Source organism: Tinamus guttatus, unplaced genomic scaffold (assembly GCF_059628265.1).
Source record: "Tinamus guttatus ecotype Peru unplaced genomic scaffold, ASM5962826v1 Tinamus_guttatus_pri_ptg000411l, whole genome shotgun sequence".
Classification (NCBI taxonomy): Eukaryota; Metazoa; Chordata; class Aves; order Tinamiformes; family Tinamidae; genus Tinamus; species Tinamus guttatus.
This window is the reverse complement of record NW_028288945.1, coordinates 663,330-689,588: the sequence shown is the minus strand read 5'-3', so window position 1 is coordinate 689,588 and position 26,259 is coordinate 663,330. Positions and strand designations below refer to the sequence as shown.

Here is a 26,259-nt window from a genome sequence, read left to right as displayed (position 1 = left end):
AGCTATATATATATCCCCTGTATAATCAGAATGAGGTTGCCTTTTCTTACTTTTTTTTTTTTTTTTGATGTTCATTATCGACCATGGTTACATTGAGGTAACAAGCTGTCTGTTAAGTGTTAAATTTTACCACATTCAAGCCCAGAAATCAACATCAGGAATTTTGTTTTAATTATTTCATTGCTTTCTTACAGGTAGCTGTAAGATTGCCAGCAGAGGTTCCTTATATTTTCTTTTAGCTAATATACCCTAGTAGTTGCGGTAGTATGAGAAAGAGTTTGTATTACCAAGAAGTCTGTTTTTTTAATTTGATGACTTCTATGCAGATGAAAATACACACATGTCTATAGAAAGTCAGTTGTAGTTGGACTGATTCTAAATGGAAGTTAGCCTTGTGTTTTGTTTTTAAATTGGCGGGCAAAAACTGTCTTTTCTTGTGGTCGGAAAGATAACAGAAAGTGTTGTGATTTCCTTCTCCAGGCAGCAGAAGATGTAGTTGCCTGAATTTGTTTGAATCAGTAATTTGTCTTAATAAATGGAGTTTTCAGATTAACCGCATGCAGTTCTTTGACAACTGCTTAAAATCTTCAGGTGTTGTTGGTAATATGCCTTCCACTTTAATGAGTCCCACTAGAATCAGAAACGTGGGGAGGAGGGTTCTGGTCTGGTGGTCTTCTGCTGTTTCTGCCTGGTCTGTATTTGTGGTGGGAGGACTAGAACCAAATTTGACATCATATTTCGTTCTCGTTTGTAATTTTGTGGTGGTCTTACATAATTTAATATTGTGTTTCTTTTTGGGGGGGCAGGGGAGGAAAGGGGGGAACTTAACATAAAAATTTGTGTAGCTGCTGTTAAAAATGTGGAGAATTTTGTGATCTCTTTAGTCTGATGCATTTTTCTTTCCGTCTCTTTTTGCATCTGCTTGTGTCCTGCTGTTGCCTTGCAATAACTGAATATAATCATTACTTTTTCTTTGCTTTTTTTGGTAATGGAGAAGTAGAGGTTTTGTATTTTTATTAGGCAGCACTTAGTTTCTAGCATGTCACTAAGTAACCAGAAAGGAATACTAAGTAATCATTGAATGTAAACTAAAACTAACCCTTAATGCTTTGTTTTAAATAATGGAATTCTGCAAAATAGTTGTTTTCTTTACTCGCACTGAGTCTCTCTTTAATGTGCTTAATTTCTTAAAAGGCATGACTAAACAAATATATGATGCCTCAGCTAAAGATTTAAACAGGAACAAGATTGTTTGTGAACACAGGTGTGATTTATGCAGATTAGCTGGTAGCTACAAGCAGTATGCAAAACTTTTATAACTATATATATATATAAATAAAGTTTCAGGTTCATTTAATAGTTTGCTTCACAAAATTTGCATTCCAGAGTTGCAGTTTGAGTTTAAAGTGCCTCAGTGTTTTTAACTATCTGACCTCTTACTATTCAAAGTACTGGAGTAAGCAGAGGATTAGTAAAGAAATTTCAGTGTCTTGGTCACTTTCCCAGCTTACTTGTTTCCTTACTGTCTTTTGAAAATACTGTTATCGACATTGCCCTTTCCTTGTGATATCTTTTGGTCTCCTCTGCTTCTCCTTTCCTTATTAACTGACTTCTTTTTCATTTCATCATTGGCAAAGTTCCTACTTTCACAAACAAACAAATTTATCTAATTTTCCAGGTTTTCCAGGTTTAAGAACCTTAAGAAACAAAGAATTTTAAGAAACGATTATCTTGAGCTCCATATAGAGGTTTTGGATAGACAAAATTAATTCTTGCCTCTAAATTGTGTGTTTAAAGTGATAACATAATATTGCTTGTAATCATTTGGCAAATCTTTACTTTTCCTATTTATTTACAATGTTTTGTTTTGTTTTATCTTCTGGTAATCTGAAAATGCAAAATTTATTTCTTTTATCAGTGTGATTGCAAAATGTAAGTAAAAATATGATCCTTTTGCTGTACAACTTTTACTTATACAAGTAAAAATCGTATTTCATCTGTTTTTCTCTCATAGATTTCCTCAAAAATAAAAGTATATATTGGAAAGTGAAAGTCAGAAGAAGCACCTTCGGGTGTAAAGAAAAATCTACTAAGGATCATTTTTTAGAGAAAAGCTTTTAAGGTATGTGAGCTGTGTTTTGCAGGAAAGCTTTCCTGAAAATAAGCTGCTTATTTTCCCTTAGGTAAACTAATATTTCAGACACATTTTGAAGTGATCAGGACACCTTTAGATTTTCACTTCGCATGTTTATTTATGGCAATATCTTTATGGAAGCATTAAGTAAGTGAAGGCTGGCTTTTCATATGATTAGTGTCAAATGCTTATATAGACAATAATTGGAATAAATGATTATTTGAAAAAAATGGTAAGTAATGTATATTTTATGTTTCATGGCCTTTCTTGTATGTTCCAGGAGAGGATCATTTAGGTTTCATATTTTAAATCATTCGTATTTCAATCATTTAATGTTCTAATTCTTATTTGGGCTATAGGAGGAGGGCTAAGAATGATTTCTTGTTTTAGCGAAATATAATCAGTGTAAAAACCTCAGTCTTTAAATTGGGTGTAGATGTGAGAAGTGCTTTCTTCAGAGTTGTTGCTGGATTCCAGGAAGATGGCCAATAGTGCAATATTGATTCTGTTTGTTTCAGTGATGAAGTGACTGTCACTGAAGCTACATATGCCACAGTGCCATACTGACAAAACTGAACACTGCGTAGTTTTGAGTCTTACTCCTGGTGATAATGATTGAGATCACTTAGAGACCGTATTTGGTAATTTAAATTCTGAACTGTTCAAGGAATTGTGACTTTTTCACAGTATATTATTAAATATATATTGGTCATGTAGTACTTTTCACATAATTAGGTTATTTTGGAAGTGATTCAAAAAAAAATGTATGTCCTACTTTCTTATAATTGGCTGTGGGATGTATTCTGGCTGTTAACCCAATATTGATGTCTGGTTTACATGTCCAGTACATTTATATTTTTATTACGTCTTATTTCAAAATAAAGATTAAACTAGCTGAAACTTGCCTTGGAGAGCGGGGGAGGTGCCTGAGGACTGGAAGAAACCAGTGTCACTCCAGTCTTCAAAAAGGCAAGGGGGAGGAGCCGGGAAGCTACAGGCTGGTCAACCTCACCACCATCCCTGGAAAGGTGATGGAGCAGCTCATCCTGGAGACCATCTCTAGCTATGTCAAGGAAAAGAAGGTGATCATGAGTAGTCAGCACGGATTCACCAAGGGGAAGTTGTGTCTGATGAACCTGATAGCCTTCTATGATGAGGAGACCGACTGGATAGACGATGGGAGAGCCATGGATGTTGTCTACCTTGACTTCAGCGAGGCTTTTGACACAGTCTCCTGTAACATTCCCATAGGAAAGATCCAGAAGCGTGGACTGGTTGAGTGGATAGTGAAGTGGATTGAGGATTGAGTGCCAGAGGGTGGTGATAAATGGGGTCGAGTCTTGTTGGAGGCCTGTGGCCAGTGGTGTCCCCCAGGGGTCAGTACTGGACCTGGTGCTCTTCAACTTGTTCATCAATGATCTGGACGAGGGCACAGAGGGCACCCTCAGCAAGTTTGCAGATGACACCAAACTAGGAGGAGTGGCCGACACTCCTGAGGGCTGCGCTGCCATTCACAGGGACCTGGACAGGTTGGAGAGCTGGGCAGAGAGGAACCTCAAGAGATTCAACAAGGACAAGTGAAGGGTCCTGCACCTGGACAGGAATAACCCCAGGCACCAGGACAGATCAGGGGTTGACCTGCTGGAAAGCAACTGCGTGGAGAGGGATTTGGGAGTCCTGGTTGAGAAGAAGTTAACCATGAGTCAGCAATGTGCCCTCATGGCCAAGAAGGCCAATGGGATCCTGGCCTGCATCAGGAGGAGCGTTGCCAGCAGGTGGAGGGAGGGGATCCTGCCCCTCTGCTCAGCTCTGGTGAGGCCGCACCTGGAGTATTGGGGGCAGTTCTGGGCTCCCTAGGACAAGAGGGATGTGGAGCTTCTAGAGAGGGTCCAGTGCAGCGACCAAGATGATTAAGGGACTGGAGCATTTATCGTGGGAGGAAAGACTAAGCGAGCTGGGCCTGTTTATCCTGGAGAAGAGAAGACTGAGAGGAGATCTGATCAACATGTTCAAGTACCTGAGAGGTGACTGTAGGGAGGACGGGGCCAGGCTCTTCTCTGTGGTGGCCGGTGACAGGACAAGGGGTAGTGGGTGTAAGCTGAAACACAGGAAGTTCCACCTCCATGTGAGGAAGAACTTCTTTCCTGTTAGGGTGACAGAGCCTTGGAACAGGCTGCCCAGAGAGGCTGTGGAGTCTCCTCTGGAGATCTTCCAAACCTGCCTGGATGTCACCCTGTGCCCCGTGCTCTGGGTGTCCCTGCTGGAGCAGGGAGGGTTGGACTAGATGATCTCTAGAGGTCCCTTCCAATCTCAACCATTCTGTGGTTCTGTCATATTGGGAAGACCTTATGCAGGAAAGCTTGCCTGTGTCATGACTGTTTTTCATTTTCTGATAATCAATTTTGTTTTTCATAATCAACTTGTAGGTTCTGATTTGCAGAAATTTTGGTGGTAACTGAAGCCAGTTCCATCTTTGGCCTAAATGTTTAATATGCTAAAAGTGCTAGGCACTCTGAAAAGTCAGTCTTTAAGCCTTGCAAATTAGGCATCCAGTATTAGTGGTACAGTGCTGACGTTAATTTGTGCCTCTTGGTTCTCTGTATAGTATTAGTATTAGTCTTGCTTCATGTAATGAGCTGTTAGGTGAGTGCCTTACAAACACTAATAGATTTGTCTTCCTAACTGAAGCACCAGCTAAATGCCTATGAGGAAATTCGTCCTTATGTGTTCAACACAACTCAGGCTTGGCTGGAGCATGGGGATGGTGAACAAGCATGGGGCAGGTCTGTGCTGTGGTCTAGGCTCATAGAAGTTTATGCCACATAATTTGAAGATGATTAGTATAGGAACAGGTTTTTGATGAATACATAGAAAATGGGTGTTAGGCCACAGTACAAAAGCTATGCAAGTCTGTAGAAATTACCCGTGTGTGGGCTGACCTGTTTTGTGGTGTGGTTACAGGTTTATTGGAATGAGGCAGGTGTTTTAAGGCAAGCTCATATATGTGTCTTTGACCTTGACCTGAGGTTGTGCTATTGTATTTCATAAGGTTTCAATATTTATTCTGTATTTATCTGGTCATCAAACATCCATTTTGTGCAATGAGACTAGGCTGCCTTGGGTGAAAATAGTATGAAATTAAGAACTCAGTCATGATCTGAGCGGACAATAACATAAGATCGATTGGGGAATCTGATTTGAGTTCTTTTCTCATATTCAGTGTAGTTTTAGTAGTAAGGAATCAACTAGTCTTACTGCAGTTATTGATTTCCCAGGCAGACCCTGAGTGTCTTATAGCTGATGGCTTACAAGAGCAATAAACACAGGAATCACTGGGGTCACTGGGAGTGAAGCAAAGCAGCTGGGGTTCTTGTCTGGAGATGCTGTTACCTGTATTTTTTTGTTTTGATTAAATAAATGGTTTGGTCACATTTGTTCTATGGGCTTCCACGTCTTCCCTCATAACTCTACTTCATAGAGTTAGGAAGATACTGTTACAATGCTACACTACAGATAGGCAGCTAAGGACACAAACTGAGATTAAGCTGTCAATCCAAAGCAGCATGTAGGACTAATACCTTAGTAAGTCCTAGACTGCTGTTCTAGCCAACGTGCTGACCTTCCTTTCAATTTGGGCACAGAGGGTATATGTGCAGGTTTGCTCAATCTGATGGTTGTGTTACTTACAGAGCTTAGACATTCATAGGTGTTCTTTGCAACACATCAGATTTTCCTTTCTAAATGTTTCTCATGAATCTTGCTCTACTTTCAGATGTGGTAAAGAGGCCATCTTGTCACCTGCACAGTATATAGTGCCTTAAAAAATGGGGTTTGGAAGTGACCTGAAGTATTCTCATGATGCTTTATTAAAACTGCAAGATTGGGAACTACGCCTGCTCGAAACAGTGAAGAAATTTATGGCCATGCGAGTAAAAAGTGATAAAGAGTATGCCTCCACTTTACAGAATCTTTGTAATCAAGTAGATAAAGAGAGTACTTGCCAACTGGATTATATCAGCAATGTGTCCAAGGTAAGAAGAAAATACTCTCAATTTGGAATATCCTTAGAAATCAATACTATTTGTTTTTTTAGTAAATAGCAAAGTACAGTTACTTTTATATTTTAAAATGAGCTACTGAAATGTGTCATAAAATACAACACATAATCATGTGGCAAAGCATCCAGGAGAGAAAAATTTCTTGTCTACTTTATTTAAAGGGAAATGGTAACTAGCCCAGTTCAAAATAGTTTGTGTATTGGATTCCTGTTGGTTCAGCTTCTTGAAACTTACTGTTGACAATACTTAAGATGAGCTCCTTTTATTTAGTCCCTCAGGGAAATATGCAGAAGTCAGGGTCCGTTCTAACTTTCAGAGTAATAAAATATCAAAAATTCCCAACTTCGGTATTTTAGGTTTCTTGGTTGAGCCAGCTGTGTTTTTTTTTTTTTTTTAAACAGTCAAGTAAGAACTATTGTTTATGTTATATACAATTTTTAACAGAAATAGAAAGTTTCCAGGAAACCAGGACAGAGCTTAGCATTCCGACTCGTATTCACACTACAGTCTGTGTTGTGAAAACAAAACATTAATTCAGGGTATTTCTCATAATTGTAAATTGTTTAAGCATAGTTTTATATCCAGTGTAAAATCACTGGTTAAGAAGGTAAGGCTGTTCTTCCCCCAAGTTATTAATCATTACATTTACATCCAAACTATAGCAAAGGTAATGATGAAGAAAGCTTCCCTGTTTGACTTGTTGGTTAGTTTCTCTCCAGACTCAGGTTCCCTGCTGACTAAAGAAAACAATTCAGTTCTAATGTATCACTCAATTCATGTCGCTCTTGCTGTAGCAGTGGTTATAAACCGCTTCAATCTGACATTATTCCCGACCTCCTACTTTGCAGGACAACACACTTTTTTGGTAAGGTTAACTTTTAGATAGAGCAGTTTTTTTTTTTTTTCCCCTCACACATCTTGGGCTTATGGAGTTGCTGCTTGAGTGCCAGCCATAGATTAGGAGCAGGAACACATCTGGGCCTTTAGCAGCTGTCTAGCTCTACACTGGGTTGAAGTGGCAGTGCGTATGAACTGAAAGCTGCGTTATAACAGCTAACCCGTTTCCTGTGCCCCAGACATTGCACCATGCAGTGTTTAGCCCTGCCACCAGTAATTCTTCCCTTTTGACTGGACATACTGTTTTTCTTCACTGCTTTCTGTGGTTCGATGGTGTATTTGGAATTTCAACCAGTTACGTTTCTCTTAAAGAATTTGGTATAGGTCTTGTTAGCTAAGTTGTTACAATTTTGGTAAACTGAGATGCAAACATTTTCATTAGTGTAGGAATGGCAAAACTCAAAGTATTTTAAAGCTTTCTACAGCGCATCTGCTATACTTTTAGATCCCAAAGTTTAGAATAGATTTATTGATGATATAGTTAATAATTCTTGCCAGTGCTGTACCCATAGAATTGCTCTTTTATACTAGGTGTCCTGCAGTTCTTTTAGGCAGTGTAACTGAATATGGGTAAGAGCTAGAACAATTAAGGAAAATAAGCATGAGAGTATCTACATTGCAGCCCTTACCTTTGAAGCAGCCAAACTGGTCTAACACAGTTTATGTTAGTGTTGTGGTCATCTGTGTTGTGCGAGCAAATGAAGAAACATGAGGATGTGCCTTCAGCCTTTTTCTTCTCAGGCTGCAGAGGGGTATCCATGTCACGTCTTAAAATCTTGTTTTGGACATGGGTTTTGTTTGGGCAAAGCTATTATTTCAGGAGTTGCTTTGCTCCTTTGCTAATTTCATTTTAAGCTGGTGACATTTTTCTCTCAAACCCCACCTCTGAGCTATGTACATCTTTACATAACAGCAAAAGTATTCAGATGCTACTGGCAAGTCTTTTATATGGCTGGCCCTGAAATTTTATCGTTAAACATGTGTAGCAATTCATTGTTATCTTACTGATTTTGGCAGTTAAATTATCTGACTTATTGTGCATGTCATTCTAATTTACTTTGCTATTTCATGATACCTTTTCTCTTATTCTGGCATAGCATTTTACAGAACCAAAATATGACCAGATATTTTGGGCATAAATCTTACGTCTGTTATTTAAAACACAGTGCACGTGTGTGTGTGTGTGTGTGTGTATATATATACATATATATATATATATAGTGTGTTATATATGACCAGAAAATAAATATAAGAGAGTATCCTTAATCTTTAATGCATTTATTTTCTTAAGTATACTCCAAGAGTGAACACTGAGAGAGATGGTGTTTGAGGAAATGTGTCGTATTTTTTTAATGAATAAGCAGTAAACTTACTGTGAGGCACAGGGCAGTGACCAGTTATGTCAGAAAAGCAGAATTTAAAGTGCTTCCCATAAGCATTATTTTGTACTAGTATGTCTAAAAAAAATACAGTGAAAACAAACAATATTTTATTCCATTGCTTTTGATATATTGTTTTTTTTTTCTGTGAAAGGAAATTCTTTGCCTTTTCTTCAGTCTGCCACCACCCAGCTGCTTTTCTATACCCTGTGTAAATCTCACTTTTTGAACATTTTCCCAGATTTTATAGCTTTTCATTTTAACTTTTGATATTTTAAAATGAAAGTACATACAAAACACTGAAATCATTTTTAATCAATGTTTTTTAAGTGTAGAAAGGGAGATGCCAGAAATGGTGAACACACTTTTCTTTCTTTCTTTTTTTCCTTTTTTTTTTTTTTAATGTAAAGGTGATTTCCTGCAAACTACAAGAATTATCTGGCTTCACTTTGTAAATTGTAAACTAAGTATTTCATTAGAATATCTGTTTTGTCAAAGAATGCTTTTGGTGTGGTTTTCAGGGTTGACTTAATCAATATTTACCTTGCCAGTATAAATCAGTCTGAAGTGAAATGGAGAACTCTTACAATCTCACTTCTGTGAGCTCTGTCATGAACCCATCTCCAACCGCAAGACCAGCTTCTGCAACAGAGGTGTTTGACATTGTTTTTCTCATGTACGACTTTGCAATATGTGGTCTGATGTGGTCTGGAAAGTGTTCTGTAATGGAGAGATTAAATGTTTTTCAGAAATAGCCAGGAAGCTTCAGGGTATAACCTTTCAGAAGGTCACTTTTCAAGCAATCTAAGATAGCTCTGTGACAATCCATGGACCATTTATGAACTAAAAGAAGTGTTAATGATAGTTTCGTAGGTATGCAAGAATTAACTCTCTTTTACTTCATTCTGTAAAATCTAAACCAACTTTTATCATAGTAATGTAGTGATGGAAATATGTATGTAAGTTTAAAATGAGATATAAAAAGACCCCAAACCTACAAAACAAATGGGATTTCTCAGGTTTGATGATTTAAGGTGGATTTCTATCTTGAGTAAGGGCAAGATTATGAAAATCAGTGTACTAGCTACCTTCCCTAACTGATAAATTGTATTGCAAATAGTCATTCTGAATTTCCAGACATAGTATGGCAGTCTGATAGTGGATTATCTCTTAAGGAATCCAATAATTTCCCTGTCAACCAAATGTGACAGGATTCTGCAGGGTATCAGATACTTTTATTTGATCCGAACTTTAATTTCAGGTCTATATCTGTTGTACATTGGAAATCTCTGTTCACACTGCAGTTCACTCCTCAGGCAAGGTTCAAAGCCAGAATATATTTTGCTGTCCTGAAAAGTGACTGACAGAATGGCCAGGATGTTAATAAAACCAGGTATAGAAAGCGCAGTTACTGTGACAGCTGAGTTACTGCTTTTGTCTTTTAGCCTATTGGCTCCTTATGCTTTGCCAGTGGTGGCTTGAAGACTTATGTTGTCAGAGTAGCTGACAAATGGTATCCCTTTAAACAACAAAAATTCAAATGAATATTATTATCAAAAGTGTAAATAAGCCGTGATTGGGAAAAGGAACAAAGAGCACAGGGATATTATTGTTAAAGGTACTGAGAACGTAATCTACACAGATGTAATTTATACAGATTTCAAGGGTGTTCAGCTGTACAGGAACAATGCAGAAATATCACCATACTATATTATATTTTTGTTTCTGATACATTTTTGTGAATAAGTTCAAGGGATGATTTTGCTGTGTAATAGGTAAAACTTTATCTTAGATGATCTCAGTTGAATTCAGGTAAATGTATTATATTTTTTTAAACAGTGATGAATTTTCCGCACTCTTTCTGTTCATCATTTGGTTATTTGTAAGCCAGAATAAGTAACTGTTGTTCTGTACCCTCTCTCTTTTGTTGTTGTTGTGGTTGTTTTTGTGTGTGTGTGTGTGTGTGTTTGTTTTCCAGTCTTGGTTGCTCATGGTACAGCAAACAGAACAATTGAGCAAAATAATGAAGACGCATGCAGAGGATCTTAATTCTGGTCCTTTGCATAGGCTTACAATGATGATCAAAGATAAGCAACAAGTGAAGAAGAGTTATGTTGGTGTTCATCAACAAATCGAAGCAGAGATGTACAAGGTATTTATTCAGCTGTGCTTTATACATTTATTATAGTTTTGCATGTTTACAAAGTAATATATTTAGGGTGGTGCTTTTTAGTTCTTCTGCCTCTGCCTGTGTTTTTGCTGTGACCAGGTGGTGATTTGTGGTGTGTTGATTTTGTCTAGTTTTAATTTTAGTTATTTTCTTCACATTTCCTTCCCTGCTACCTGACAAGGTAGAGAGGCAAAACTTTTCTCTGTGTGAATTTGTTTGGACAGATAACACTGGAAATGCTCCTGTTCTAGTAGAGGATGATTCCATGTGACACTTCTGTATTCCGTGCCTCCCGTTTTTCTCATGCCCCTCTAGGCATGCTTGTGGCTATATCTTTGAAAACTTTTCTTAATGAGTGCTCTTGACAGTCCAGGCTGTTTTGGGTGGGGTTAGGATTCTGGTCTCTATTCTAAAATATAAATCAAGTGAAAATCCAATATTAAGTTTGCAGATGGAGCTCTTCAGGGCCTTTTCTGTTATTTCCCGAGCTAGTGGTGGAATTGAAAATGATGTCAGTTGTCCTGCTGATACTGAGTGCTGTGTCTAGGGAATGAAGCTGACAGAATTCAGTTTCATTTAGGTGCTCTGGAAGAAGGTTGGCTGCAGCTGTCAAAAATAAGGTTGGTAGTCTGAAAGCTTTACTGAGAGAAGGAAAGCAGTGTTTCTTCTTTATTTCAGTAGCATAGCTGGTGTTAAGGGGGAAAATGTAATTTGATTCAACAGTAACAGCTCAGAACTATAAGACAAATATTGATGACTAACTCTTGCTCAGATTAGGAGGAGAACATTAGACCAGTACTAAATATATTAAGTTAAACACTATGTAGTAGAACTGCTAACATAATCTGCTGGAATCTTGGCCTCTTCCCCCAGATTTTGACTGGAGAGTGCATCCTTTCTAGTGCCTGGTCAGTAGGTTGCCTTATCTGATAAAATTTCCAGTCCCAAATGATCATCTACAGCTACTCAAAGATTGGTGGATCTGGATACATTCAAGACAGGAGAAGGAGAGAAAATGGTGGCATAAGTTAGAAATAGTGAAGATTAAATCTATAGAAAACAAGAGAAATGAATTTAAAAAAAAACAAGCAGGAAAGTAGCAGAAACAGGACTGATGGGAATTGAGTCATGTTTTTGAAAGAAACTGTTTGAAACACTTTCTCTGCTAATCAGTTATTTCCAGTAAATTGTCATTTTTTTACATGACCATTCCAATAAAATATAATGCATATGAAACATTCCCCAGATGTCTCATTGCGTGCCATATTGATTTTAATTAATCACAGCCATATGGCCATGCAAAATATTTTGTTCCGCCTCTAATAAATCAGTGTAATTTTTTTTTCCTTTCCTGTTTTTTCTAAGAAGCTCTTGAATAGCATTTTGATTAGTTTTGTTGTATTCCCTCATTGCTAGCTGCCTCTGTTCAGAGGCTTTGTGTCACTGGAGCACAGAACGATCACAGAAATACACAATTCTTTTCATGTTATGTTGTATTTTGACTGCTTTTGTTATATGCAGTAGCAAAACATTACTTTCCAGGGCCTTATTTAAAACTTGAAAAGATGAGTATCTTTGTGGTTCATAATCGTAAGGATTCTCTGGCAGAAACTGTATTTTTTTTTTTTTTTGCAGCAAAATGCATGTATATGATCATTTTTTTTATTCTAGAGAACTCGTGGCTGATGAATCATCTGATAAAACTCTCCAGTACAATAAGCTACCATGCTTTTGACACAGATGTATAGTAAAACCTGTATTCTCAGGTTTATTCCCGTTCCCATTCAGATTTCAGAAGTTTTTTCTCATTAAAAAGGGGTGGAATGTGAACAACAGTCTTGCATGTCAAGTTGGATTTCCTTTGTAATACCAAAAGATTGTCCAAAGAGCATTCTTTTACTTTTTTTTTTCTGTAGATTCTTCTCTTTTCTACAGATTCAGTGAGCTGAGCATTTCCATTTAAGCTCCTACTTCTATGATTTTCTGTTGCGAATGTGCAATACCTTTGCTCAAGCTTTTAAGTTTTTTTAATCTGTATTCCAATTCTTAGGCACTGTAGAGGTCGAAGTTGTTATGGGAGTTTCTTAGAAATTTAATGATCTGTGAACATTTATTTCTGCACAGTGCTCTAGTTTCCTCAAGTGGTGAGGATGGGAGATAATTTTTCTTTATGAAAAATGACATGTGGAGCTCCCTCCGTTGGATCCTTCAGTGCTGTGTTCCACAGCTGTTTTTATTTTTCTTCTTTCTTTTCAGGAATTAAAGTTTTATGACAGGTAGACTGGCCCATACACATATGCTATTTTTATATTATTCGTATTTGTAGATTGTTTGAAGTGTTAAATCTAAAAATTCTTTTTCTTTAGACTCTAAAAGACTTCCTTCTAGTGTTCAGCAGTTTTTCATCTGCACTGATTTAATATCTCTTTGTCCTTTCTTATTGAAATGCAGTGGTGTTTAAGATAAGCTGAATTTTCTAAACATATTTGTCATTATACTGTACTGCTCTAAAGCAAATGAGGATCTGTGTTCCATGTCATTTATTTATTGATTTTGCTTTTGTTACAGCATGTAACAACCTCTTAAGATAATTTCAAGTCAGTGAAAAAAGATAACATGCTTCTTATGGAAAACAAATCTGGTAGTTTTCTTTCACTAATGCTGGGATATTTTTAAATGTTGAAGACAAGTATTTTTAATATGCTTTATGTTTTTGCCTTCTTAAAGGTCACAAAGACAGAACTGGAGAAACTAAAATCTAGCTATAGGCAACTAATAAAAGAAGTAAATTCTGCCAAAGAAAAATATAAAGAAGCTGTGGCTAAAGGTATGACTAACTTGTGTAAATATTATCTATTTATAAATGCCCTTTTAAAATGTTTCCAGTGGAATAAGATAATGTTTTTATTTTAAGCAACTCAATTGATTATAACATGAAAAAAAGATAATAAACTACTTTAAGTAAGGTGGGCTAATTGTTGTCATGTGTACTTGGTGGTACTGTTCCATAAAATAAATGATAGCCCTGCTTTTGAGATAAATGGAGCCTTCTTCTTTAAGCTTTTCAATGATTCTTTTAGTGGATGCATTTGAAATGTAAAGTTACTTAAATCAACTATAAAAATGTAAGCAGGTTAAAATACAGATGAGACAGTTGCAGCAGCAGCCTGATTGCATCCTGTGGTCTTCTATGGTTGTTACTGTGCCGTTCCTACGCTTCCACCACCAGCGTTGCAGTGACATCAACATCACTTCTTGGCACTTAGTGGGAAAAGGGGAAAAGAATTAATTTATTAGTTTTTAAAGGAATGAAGAGTTCCATTTTGATTCCTATTGAATTGTACTAGGTAAAGGAGAGCATTTGTTCTTTCAGCTCTTGAAATAGCATGTTAAAATTCGTTACATGTTACTCTTTTTAAACTTGAAAGAAAATGAGGTTAGTGAAAGTGTGTAAATAAAATTCCAAGATCCATATTTACTTTCTGTATAACTGCCTGAAATAATACTTATTGTCCTCAGTTCTGTCATAACATAATTCACAAGTGCAGAACAGTAGCTATCAATGCTGAGAGAAAGATTATTTTCCTTCCAAATTTGTCTAAAATTCGGGGTGATAACTGGCAAGTGAAGGCAAAAAAAAAAAAAAAAACCAGTGTGGAATGAGGAAAGCACAATTTAGCTTCAGGTTTTGACTTGCTATCTGTTCAATTAAAAGTGTAAAGACATGCCAGTTCTTAATTTCATGTAATCCTCTTCCTCTTTTTTATGTGTTGCTTTAATTTCCAAATTAATCCCCAACTAGCTACTTAACAGGGGAACATATGGTGCCTAATATGAAAAATCTAACAGCATGTTGTGATCTCAGCTGTTCTTTTCATCTTTCTTCCTGTTTTAGCTCTGATGCTTGTTCTGCATTCCTCATGCACCAAACTTTCCCATTGAAATCAAAGAGCATTTTGGCTGTTCAGAAACTAATGTTTTTATGTGATTCAGATAATTGTATTAACATTTGTTTAGATAGATAACAAACAAAAGCTATTTTTAAGGTACTTCTATGGTTTTCCTTTCCTTTCTCTCTTTTCTGCTTATTATTCTATCTGTTTTCTGTTATTATCGTTGATACTTAGTTTTACTTTTCCTAACATCCTGTTGTAAATCTCTGTTAACAAACTGTCACTCTGCAGGTATTCTCCAAAGAACTGCAGAATTAAAAGTCCTGTGCTTCCACCAGCACCATCCGCAAAAGGCCTGTTATTGTTCACAAATTCTAGGGTAGTTACAATGGTTTAAGTGACCACACTGCAGTTGTATATCAACTGCAGGTTACCTGAGCTGCTGTAATTTTATTTTATTTTGCACAGGGTCGTGGTATTTGCACAGAGTGAAATTGTCAAACTGGTTTGTGAGGTATGAGAGTTGGAAGTATTTCAATTTTAATGCTTCTTTGTTCCAGACATTAGTTGAGTAACTAGTGCTTATTCAAACTCTGTGCTGTTAAGAGATGTACTTTTCTTAATATGTAAACCTCTCTTCATGATTTCAAGAACTGTTGAAAACAAGGAAGGAACAACGTCTGTCAGAATGGTAGAAGAACTTAACTTAGTATTGAAAATAAACTGAAAAACATTTTGTTAAACAAACAAACAGAAAAGAACCACAAAAAGAGAAGGGCATTTTTGGACATCACCTCTTAAAAATGTTTTAAAAGAGCACAGAAGAAAGACTTAATTGTTAGAGTAAACTTTTTGTTGCAGATAAGAATTCTTAAAACAGGATAACTCTGTGTTGCTAAAGAGATGTTTGAAGACTCAAAGAAGTACTAACATCTAGGGCTAAATAAACTGGGGACCAGTTTGCTACCTGTTGTCAGCTGCTCTTTAGTAGCCTAATATTACTTGCTTTTGTATTCAGAATGATGTATTTCTTGGAAAACTGAAACACCTGTCTTATTGTTTTTGATTTCTGGTATTTGGTAAAATTTTCATCTTATCTGTTCCTGTTTATTCAGTGAATTGTACCAATGAAGAGCAGTGCTAGCATAAATATTTAACATTCCATGGTATTTGGTAGACTTCTATTTTTTTGTGATGTTGTCTCGTTTTTCCCATCCATAATACTGGATAGTGTGCTATGAGAAATTGAGTCTTTTGGTCACCTACGTAAACACGTAGGATGATTAAGGTGTATTTATGTGATATATCATTAGACTTTTAACCTACAGCAGAAGTAATATCCCTGGATTTGAGTGGCTGATACTGAAGCTTTTAAAGGTCATCTTAACTTCAAAGCACAACTTGCATTGGCTTCATATTAGCTGAGAGCATCTAGCACTTTTGCAAGTCAGATTCCAAAAGACCTCTCAGAAATGAGGCCTGTCCTGTGCAAGAAGTGTTTTACAAAAACTTGGTTTGAATGGCTTGTTATTTAGTTCTAAGGCTATTAATGGAGATTGAATGGCAATTGGGGTAGAATTCACTTCTCCCAAGTATTGTTCAACTTGAGACTGCTGGTTTTCCTTTAATTTCCTTTTCCATGTAGGTCTAGTTTCTTCTCTAGCCAGCCCAGTTCCACTCTTTTTAAAATACTGCTCTTAACAGACTCCTTTTTATTTATGGCAAACTGAGTATCTATTACAGTGTCTGGCCCTATCTGTTTGGAGCAGAAGGGGACAACCGCTGCATAGAAAATTCTACTTGGTTTTCTGCCCTTGGGCTAGATAGAGTGTGCTCATTTACTGGTAAATTTGTGCTGTGTCTGTACAAGCTGGTCAATGTGAAATGCTGTGCAAGTGACACAAAGGAACAATTCTGATATTTTGCAAGTGTAATGATTTGTAATTCTTATGAAATTTGGCATTTTTTCCTTTTTTTCCTCTTTGTGTATGTATGTGTGTAAAACAGTAAAGCCATCTTCTGCTGAGAGGATGAATTTGCTAGAGCTGCTCACCTAAGAGGTGCAAGCATTTCTTTAATTTTGGAAAATGTGTTTTCCTGTTTCTGAATGGCTGAGCTGTTAAAACTAAAATTATACTCTGAGCTAAACACCTACCTTAGAGGATATTGACTGAAAAGGATAAAGACTGGTAAAGTTATAAATAGTTGAAAGTGTTCCCCAGTAGTAGGTTGTTCTTGCATATTTTCTTGCAAGAAGTTGCCTTGTCAGGAAAGCTTTGATTAGCACTTTCCACTAGGTATCAGGACAGTCACTTAGTGGCATCATGTTGATACCTTAGTGTGGAGTTACTCCCAAAGTGTTGCTGAAAACACTAAAAGGGCCTGTGAAGAAAGTATGAAGACTAAGCGGTGAGTAATAATACTTGACAGTTAACAATTCTTGCTTGATGTAGGGCAGCTGTTGGAGGTTTTCCACAGGAGAGTCATTTCAGTAAGGAAAAGGAGTGTTTTATGAGGGGCGGAGGCATAGGAAATTGTTGTTGTGTGCTCTGTGTAGGTAGTTAGGAAATGATAAGGAAAAAAGGGGCATCTTACACAAACCTAGATGCAGCTGGTAGTGGACTTGGAAGGAGATGTGGCGATGCTTGTGGCATGGGGAATGAATCACTGCTTTATCATGGCTGTGGGGATATGACCACTGTTGGGAGCAGAGGGGAGCCTTCACAGACTGAGGCTGCAGCAGCTTTGTTGTGGGAGGGTTTGTGCCCTTGGGGGTTTGAGGAAGATGAGAGCAAACGTGATGGTGGCTCTGGAGGACTGGGGGAAACCTTTCACCGGCGCTGCTTCTGCTGCGCTCTGTCAGGAAGCAGCGAGACAGCTGAGCTGCAGCGTAAGTCTTGGCTGCGATTTGCTTATGAGGCCAGACTGCGCTGTTGCGACCCCGCTCTGTGCGGGCTGTCGTGACGGGATGCGAGCAGCTTTGTTGCCCTGGACCTTGGGCTGGTTGGCCATGCCTTGCTGTTCTCTTTGGGCCAGGGATTAATGTGGAATAACAAAAGCGGCCTGGCTGACTGTGCTGTGAGCATGGAGCCCCGCAGTGTCTTGTGGTCTGCTTGGTGTCACTCAGTGGAATGATAGGCAATTTTTTGCCTTTTTCGGTCTTGAGGAAAAGAGGAAAGTGGGGGAAAAAAAGCAGTGGTTACAGAAAGCAAGCTAGATGAGGGTGAAGTCAGCAAGCTGATCCAGTGCCTTTCTAATGAGACATCAGTAACTGGGAATATGAACAGATTAATTCTAATAGTCTATTCTGGTTTCAAACCATGAGAGTTGGAAGGCTGTGTAAGTAGTACCTACTGGAACTGTGCGCCATGTTCCTTTGCAGAATTGGAACAGTAGTGCATGCTAGATTCATCTTGAGCTACATATAAGAGAAATACTGGCCTTAGATAGCCTTTGCATAGTGGATGGCCCTTTGAAATGCTTTGATTGTGCGATATTGAAAAAAATGTGTAAACTTCTTCCAGAGCAAGCAAAATGACAGTGTGTGAGCCTGCAGCGCTGTGCTGACATCTTGGGGTTGAGTTAACAAGGAATATTGAACGTGACATGTTGACTTACGCTGCTGTAGGGAAGAAGCATCACTTGGACGTTTTGTGGAGTGAGTTTGTGACCAGCTTAGACATACTGTTTACACTCCACACTGACATGCAGCCTTGGATTTGCTCTCAGTCCTCACGGGCAGGAATTTAATAGGAATGTTTATTTGCTGCTTTAATATGTTTGTATTAATAAGATCCACTTTTATTTTTGTTACTTTGTTTATTTTAACTGCTGATGCCTGCTAACCAGATGAGAGTTAGCTCAGTAAAGTTAACTCAGAAGTTTAGATCTTCACTATACTGTAAACTTGAAGTCTTGTAAACTTGAAACTTTGTAAATATATACAAATTTTTTCCCATTAGAAAACAATTTGTCGCTTGTCATCACGAATCTGTTAGATGAGCTCCAAGGAAGAACTTTATCGTCTTCTTAGAAATGCACTGAGTGAAGGTGTGAGTGTGAGACTTTCTTGTTTGGAAGAAGCACATTCATGTTAATCTCTTGCAAGAAAAAAAGGGAAAGAAAAAAGACCTTGGAAATTAAAATCCAATATATGAATTTATTTTCTTGGTTTTTGTGAATTTAGTTTTCTGAAACCCAGGTAAATTAAGAGTACTGCACTTGCATCTCTTTATTCACTAATTCATGTTGGTCAATAAATTTTAGAGTTTGCTTCTTAAGACAGAACTAATAACCAAAATCATCTTAGTTTAACTGAAGTAGTTTGCATAAAAAGTGCTTTGTAGATTAGTATGAATATATTAGCATTAAGTCTCTTCTGGCCTTACTGATGTCATTCACATATATAGAGAATATATTCATTAGAATAATGCAAACAAATAGTATAAGACAGCATTATTTTCTAGACTCGATGAAATAATCTTTTGGTAAAATGTATGTTACCAGAATCAAATAAATAAGGAAGTGACTATATAGGAGATTTGTTATTGATAAACAGTGTAGAGACAGCAAAATAAATAAATAAATAACAGATGTCACCTTTTTATGAGAAGTACTGAAAAAAATGTATCTGAAAAGATATACGCAGGTCTGGGAAATTATTTGAAAAACTGCTTTCTTAAAGTCAAACTACTTATGTATACATGTGTGCTTTCACGCAGCTCTATAGTTCAGTGTGGTAGAAAATAAAAGACTCTAAAGAAAACCGTGGAAAAACATAAGCTTCTTTTTGAAACATCAGCATACTTTCAAGATTTGTGTTTTTTGTCAAAGGAGCATGGTTACTCCATTAACAAAAAAAAAAAAAAAAAAAGCAAGCCTTGTTGGCCTACTGATACTATTTTCAATTTTTAACTTTCCTGAAATCAAATGCTGTGATGGCCTGGAAAGGTTTTAATAGGAGAAAAACTGGCACCAGACTCTTTGGTCTTTCCTGAGAACTAAGAACAACTATCCTAATTGATAGGAAGAATCTTGAACAGTCATTTAAACTAAAAATACTGATTACCTATATGAGACAGGTGATGATAAAATGGTAATGGATGAGATGGGCTAAAAAAGCACATATAACAATTTATTTTGTGCTTCTGTTCCATGGTCCAAAGTGTAAAAGGAAAAGAGAAAAGGTTGTGAGGGTTTTTCCTTGCAAGCTGTGACAGCTTGCAGAACTTGCAAGTGCAGTTTTGTCTGTCATGCTCTGCAGTGTGCTGTAGGATAGAAATAACAGGATTTAGTTGAAATGGTCTGAATATAGATCTAACATGAGGAATATCATGAAAGTAATTTGAGGAATATGAAGGAGACTGCAAGGTGAGACAAAGGTATGATCAACTAGCGATCAACCTGAAATCATGGCAAGTTTCAGAAAAGCTGTTCGTTGACACTGGAGGCAATGGGCACTTAAAACTTCGGAGTAACCTAAAGGAGGAGTTTCAGAGATGAACACAGAAAAAGCTAGGGTTTTTTTTTTGAGGATGTTGTAAGAGCAGTATTCCTGAATGAATCCTATTTTCCCCTCCATCTGTGCTGCCACTGGAAGGGGTTAACCAGGAGACGATAAGATGGGGCTGCTGAAGAGCGTCTAGAAGTGGAGGGGAAGCCTGTGTCCCGGCACGGGGAGCCAGTCGCTCCCTGGACCTGGACCTCTGCCCTGCCCTGTCCAACCTCGGGACCCTGGCACTGACCCCAGCCCGGGAGCGCTGCCCGGCCTGGGCCTTGTCTGCCCCCATCGCCATGGCAGCGCGGCTGCCCCATGGCCTCGGCCTCGGCGTGCGCAGCCGGGCCCTCGAGTGCTCCAAGGGGCTGGGCTGCCGAGCTGGGCTGGGGTAGCAGCCGTGCGCTGGTTCTCATTGCCTGTGGTTGCCAAACCCACGCGTGCTCAGTCTTACTTGCCCTTCGCACGAGCGCCCACAGTCGGTGCAGCGTGGTGCGGGCACAGCGTAGGTCTATCTGCCTGCCTGTGGTCTGGTCAGGCATCTGCATTAGTTATTTTAATTCATTATGAATTGCTGGGGTCCTTCAGTTTTTACTTCTAATGTCTTTACAGAGCTCTCCCTTTCAGCCTCCATGTCTTTTAGTAGTTATAGGTCTTTTGTGCCCCGTCTTGAGCATAATCTTTATATATACACACATATACACACCCAGAAATGACTCTCAGTTGCTGCTTTCCATTCAACATCTTTTGTTATTTTTCCAGTCCTTAAGAAATTCAGGAGATAGTAATATTCCCTTTGTTCTGGCTGTTGTTCCTCATTTACAGAATGCTTTGTCCCCCATATTGTATGAGTTCTTATAGTCATATATTAGTGAGGACCAACAGAGCTCTTGTGAAAGTGACCCTACAAAGAAACATGTCTTCATGTGTGTAACCACTTTTCATTATATGACTAAGAATTAAATTTAAAATTGATTAATTTCTAGGTTAGTTTCTCTATCAAAGGAACTTGCTAAGTTTAGCAAGAACATTTATATATTTGCTTAGGGCACTGCCAACTGAAAAGTCGGTAGAGGTAGTTCTTTGCTGTGACTGGTTCACTTAAATGCTTTGCTGTTTGAGAAACAAGGTATTTGCTACTTCCAGTTAGACAAAAATACTCTGTATTCTGGAAGCATCTATTTTTGATCCTGTGATATTCTGTCTTCTTTCTTCAACATCATAACAGCTAAATGTTGTGTGGTCAACTTGTGCTGTTCTAACATCTCCGCTTCCCCACCTCTATTTTTACCTTTACTCAGATTTTTTCTGTTATCTTGCTTCTGGCATTTCTTGAATTAGAGAGGCTTGTTTTTTTTTTTTTTTTTTGACATAAAGTCAATGTCTGCTAGGTTTCCATGAGATTGTTAATCAGAGTTTATTTATGTGCACAGACTTATTCCCCACTCCTCTTATGAACATATAGGCTTTCAAGGTCTTGAGATGGTCCTTCTGTCTTTCATTTGGTATGTTGTAGCATTTTTCATATTAGCTATGTCTTTGCCTTCTTTTGAACCTGTATTGGAGTCACTGTCAAAAATTGTGCTTGTGTCATAAAAGGATTTTCTCTTTTGTCAGATGGACGTTATCTTCATTAGTGTTTTTTTTATGGGACAGTGTTCTCTGCCCAGTGAAGTAAAAGGTGCTCTCTCAATGCCAGCAGCTATAAATTCTGAAAGTGAATTAATCTGTGGTGTGCTTGGTCTTTATGTCGTCTCCACTGCCTCCTCTCTGAACACTTACTTTCACTGTTGAATGACATAAGGTTGTACCTGTCAGTACTGTTAAATCTCCCATGGTGTGAGACAGGAGGTGGTCCTTGGAATATTGTAGCATTGGACTCCAGACAGACATTCTCCAGGTTTTATGAAAACTTGTGGGAAAATATACTATGGACTTTTCACTTTCTTTTTGTATCCATGTGCTGTTGCAGCAAATTTATAACTATTAATTGAAGACCTGTAAATGAATTCAGCTCATTTGGAATTTCCCATTACAGAAACAAGAGATACGAGCCCCTATCATTACTTTAACCTTCCTTATAAGGAAGCTGAATTGGGCATTTAAACAGTTATACCTTAAAGTTTTTTCTACAACCACCAGTATTGGAATGGGATTCTTGTCCAACACAGATTACTGGAGCTTTACAGTGAATTACAGTATCAGAATTTCATTATTGGATTAAATCATTATTATCATTTATAATGCAAATTCGAACCAGTCACAGTTGTTGTTAAATTTTTTTGCAGTCAATAATAGGTAAAGATTTAATGATAGGCATCTAAAGGGAATTAACATTGTTGATCAAACAAAAAAAGTTGAGAGGGAGTGTGGGTCTGGTGTCAAGGAACAGAGGCTAAACCTCACAGCTAATAGCCATTTTATTGGGTTACCACCTCATATTTATAAGCAAACAAGGCGGTACCGGTGTCTTACACGTGCCCCGATAGCCAGTCCAGCCTCGTCCGAGGCTTGCATAACTTGAGATATCCAATCACAGAAAAAGACAGCTTTAACTTGTTCTTGTGTTTACGCAGCAAGCTGCATCTGGCTTAGTTGGTTCTTCTTTTTGCCCAATTGGTACCTTTTGCCCTTTCCTCTACATCTCCCCCTTTTTTGTTTTATTCCCCAAATCATTTTTTTTATCTATATCCTATCCAGGATGCAAACTGGGGTTGGTCTCTGATCCTCCCTTCCTCTGATCCCTTTTCAGTGCATAAGACTGTATAATCATGCCCTTTCATTAGCCCCTTAGTAAAGCTTCCCAGTAAGTTCGCATTTGTCTCTGCTGTTAGCCAGCATATCTTGTCCAATCACGTTCGCAAGGTCACCCAGATGTTCCCAGCTACTGCTCTTGGTGGGATGTCTTTGGCTGCTCCAATGCACATGAGGAACATGATGCTAAGGCTGGTCAGACCCATCTTGCCAGGATCCAATGTGGTCAAGGATGACGTGCTCAGATCCCCTCCTGTGGATAGGTCCCATAGCACAACCCCCAAACCATCCCACACTTCCACCCTAAGGGCTGTATTTTCATTAAATGAGTTACAATTTCAACAGTCTGACCGAGTGCCCTTCTTGGACTTCCCTGGCACGACCTGCCTTGTGCAAAATATGCCGCAGTGCACTGATCTGCAGTGCACGTTCCTGTTCCTTTGTCATAGTATTGCCCATGATTATTCCCAGCGGCCAGGCTCAAATGTCTTTCTCACCTGAAAACACCCTAGAGCTTCAGTATTCAGTGATCGCTTATCGTGACTGTTCCTTCCCCTCTGTTCCGCTGGTGTTGGCCCACTGGTTACGAAATCACTTCGTCTCTGTCAGGCCCCTGTTCTGGGCACCATTTGTCCAACGTCAAGGAAAAGAGGCTAAAAGCTCATGGCCAATGGCAATTTTATTGGGTTACAACCTCATATTTATAAGAAAACAAGGCGGTACATGTGTCTTGCATGCGCTCCAGTAGCCAATCTAGCCTCATCTGAGGCTTGCATACGTGAGATATCCAATCACAGAAAAAGTCAGCTTTAACTTGGTCTTGTGTCTAGTCAGCAAGCCGCATCCGGCTTGAGCTGAGTTCAGTTGGTTCTTGTTTTTGCCAGTTGGTACCGTTTGCCCTTTTGCCCTTTCCCCTACAGGAAAGGAAAAGAAAATCAACCTTAAGTGTGGAAATCAACTTTAAGGTTGGAAGGGACCTCTAGAAGTTATTTGGTCCAACCCCCCTGCACACGCAGGGTCGCCTAAATCGTGGAAGTTAGGAAAACATGAAACTACTTACTGTCGTTTTCTTGTTTATCTGAAATGTATATTAAATGTTTGTCTGTTTTTGCAATGCTTATTTTGTGGAAGTTGGTTTCTTCAAGGTGCTTGCACTGTAGTTAAATGCTTATTAAAAACAAACAAAAAAAAACAAGAGAACATTATTAGCTGAAGTTGTCAGTTTCAAAGTCTCCACCTTCTGCTCTTTTTTTTCTAGGTAAATATTAGGCAATAGGAGGTTAATAAAATTTTAGAATAGCCACTTGGCTTTTTAATAGAAAATACCTTACAGAAACTTATTGGATAGCTATGTTGTACTGTATGGTGTAAAAACTTCAGAGAGTTTTTATTAAAAATTGAAATATTCAACTTCCTAGGATGGTTTAACAAGTATGCCAGCTTTTTCTTTCCAAATGTCAAACTTGCATAATTGAATTTTGCAAGCTTCATAATACTGTTTATGGCATGACATATTGTATACACAGTCTGTTTCTATAAACATTAAACAGATTTGTCAACAACTGATGGCAGTAGAATTATAATTAGATCTATTTATGAAATTCATTATACAGATAAAGAAAATTGGATGTTTTCCTCTATGTTAATTGACATGTGGAACAACGGTGCATGCTGCCTCGCTGCATTCTGCTGTTTTAAAAAACAAATTACAATATGGAAATAATTCTGTAGCTATGTTTCTTGTATTAATTATAGGACCAGAGCCTGTATTTAAAAGTTGAGTGTGTTATGATACCTTGATTTATTCTGAAATTAGTTGAGTGTTCTGCTTAGGAATAATGGATGGCAGCGGAATTTAATCTTCAAGGCAGATAGGAAAATGACGTCATTTAGCCATTTATGAAAGAGATATAATATTGATAGTCTGTAGTATTGTAGTTGTAATGATTTTTAAGGTAAATGTTAAGCTTAGCTTAACTGTTTGAAGCTGTTTGTTCTGGTTCATAGATCAGAAACCTCTACTGATGATGTACTGTTCAGTTTAGGGATGTTTGCTGATTTGTGGTAAACTGGAAGGAAATGTAGTTAAAATATAGAATCACAGACTGGTTGGAAGGGACCGCTAGAGATCATCTAATCCAACACCCCCTGCACACGCAGGGACACCTAGAGCAGGGGACACAGGGCGGCATCCAGGCGAGTTTGGAAGATCTCCAGAGAAGGAGACTCCACAGCCTCTCTGGGCAGCCTGTTCCAGGGCTCTATCACCCCCACAAAAGAGAAATATGGAGATGCACACACAAATTATAGGTTTTAAGCCTTCAAACTGAATGTGATGTTCAGAATTAATTTTAGGTAGTATATGTGAGGCCATGCTGGAAAACTACTTTGAGACGCGGTAGCCAAATAATAAAAATGAAGAAACAATCCAGCATTTCTCTGTCTGCTGTCACTTGTCCTCCTCTCCCTGTTTCCAAAGAAGTGCTCCGCGCTGGGCTTCTCCCAAGGCCCAGGGACAGGCCACACAAAACACTTTTTTGCTGTCTTCTGCTCTGTTTGTCATCCTCTCCTGTTTAATCCAGCCCCTACAGTGTAGCTACTCCCTGGACTGTTCTTCTCCATTCAGTCATCTTCCATTAACTCCTTGTCTTCCTCTGCTTTCCCTTCTTCGGGATGACTGCATAGTGCACAAGTACTAGTTTGCAAATGAAATGTCATTGCCCTACATTTCTTTTGGCATATTGTTCATGAACATGTTCAGTGGTTTGCATACTCTCATTTTTGGGGCGGGGGGAAACTCATCTCTGCATGAAGATATCATGAAGAAATACATGAAAGATAAAAGAAAGATACAAGATGATATCCTTTTTTTTTATTTTCCTCCCCCCCGCCAAGAGCTTAGGTATCTAGATGGAAAATAGGTCTTCAGTGACAGTTCTTGCTGCATAAGAGAAATGTTTTCATATAGTTAAATTATAATATGACAAATGTGTTCCACCTACAAAACTGACCTAGTAATTAGAATGTTTTCAACTAAATGAAAGGCAAAATATTCCTTTAAAATAATTTTCTTAGTGTATGGTAAGGACATAATTGACAGTGGTCAGTAGCAAATGTCTAGGGAATGTAGGAGAATGGACAAGCAGATAGTATTTTGTCTCAATTTATCTACATTTGATACGTAGGGAATTCCTAATTTGGAAGTGCTATTTTGGATCTTAATAGTCCTTCCAAGACTTTTCTTGCGTGCATTTGTGGCCTTGCTGTTAAACTATAGAAATTTTTCATGTTCCTTGGACAAAGCATACAGTTTAATAACAATACTAGGTGAAGTAGTATGTCCTTTCATTTGTTTTGAACAAAATACTACTTTCATATGATGCCTTCCAGCTGCTATATTGAAAGAGGTCAGGCACATCTGTGCACAGGCCATCTTCTCGTGTTTCTGCTCCGTGTTTTCTCTTCCAGCTTCAAGTATTC

The 26,259-nt window shown here is 38.1% G+C and overlaps 1 protein-coding gene across 2 annotated transcripts in view; it reads left to right on the top strand.

Moving 5' to 3' along the window:
- The first annotated feature begins 2,105 nt into the window (after nucleotides 1-2,105).
- FER (FER tyrosine kinase) overlaps nucleotides 2,106-26,259 on the top strand; it is a 135,973-nt gene continuing 111,819 nt past the window's right edge. The window contains exons 1-4 of one of the 2 annotated variants that reach the window (XM_010224213.2): nucleotides 2,106-2,122; nucleotides 5,907-6,165; nucleotides 10,447-10,620; nucleotides 13,366-13,465. In XM_010224213.2, coding sequence (XP_010222515.2) covers nucleotides 5,959-6,165; nucleotides 10,447-10,620; nucleotides 13,366-13,465 — 481 coding nt within the window. In that variant the 5' untranslated portion in view covers nucleotides 2,106-2,122; nucleotides 5,907-5,958. Of the gene's footprint in view, nucleotides 2,123-5,818; nucleotides 6,166-10,446; nucleotides 10,621-13,365; nucleotides 13,466-26,259 lie in introns of those variants that run through there. The other variant, XM_088531372.1, reaches the window with a different exon arrangement.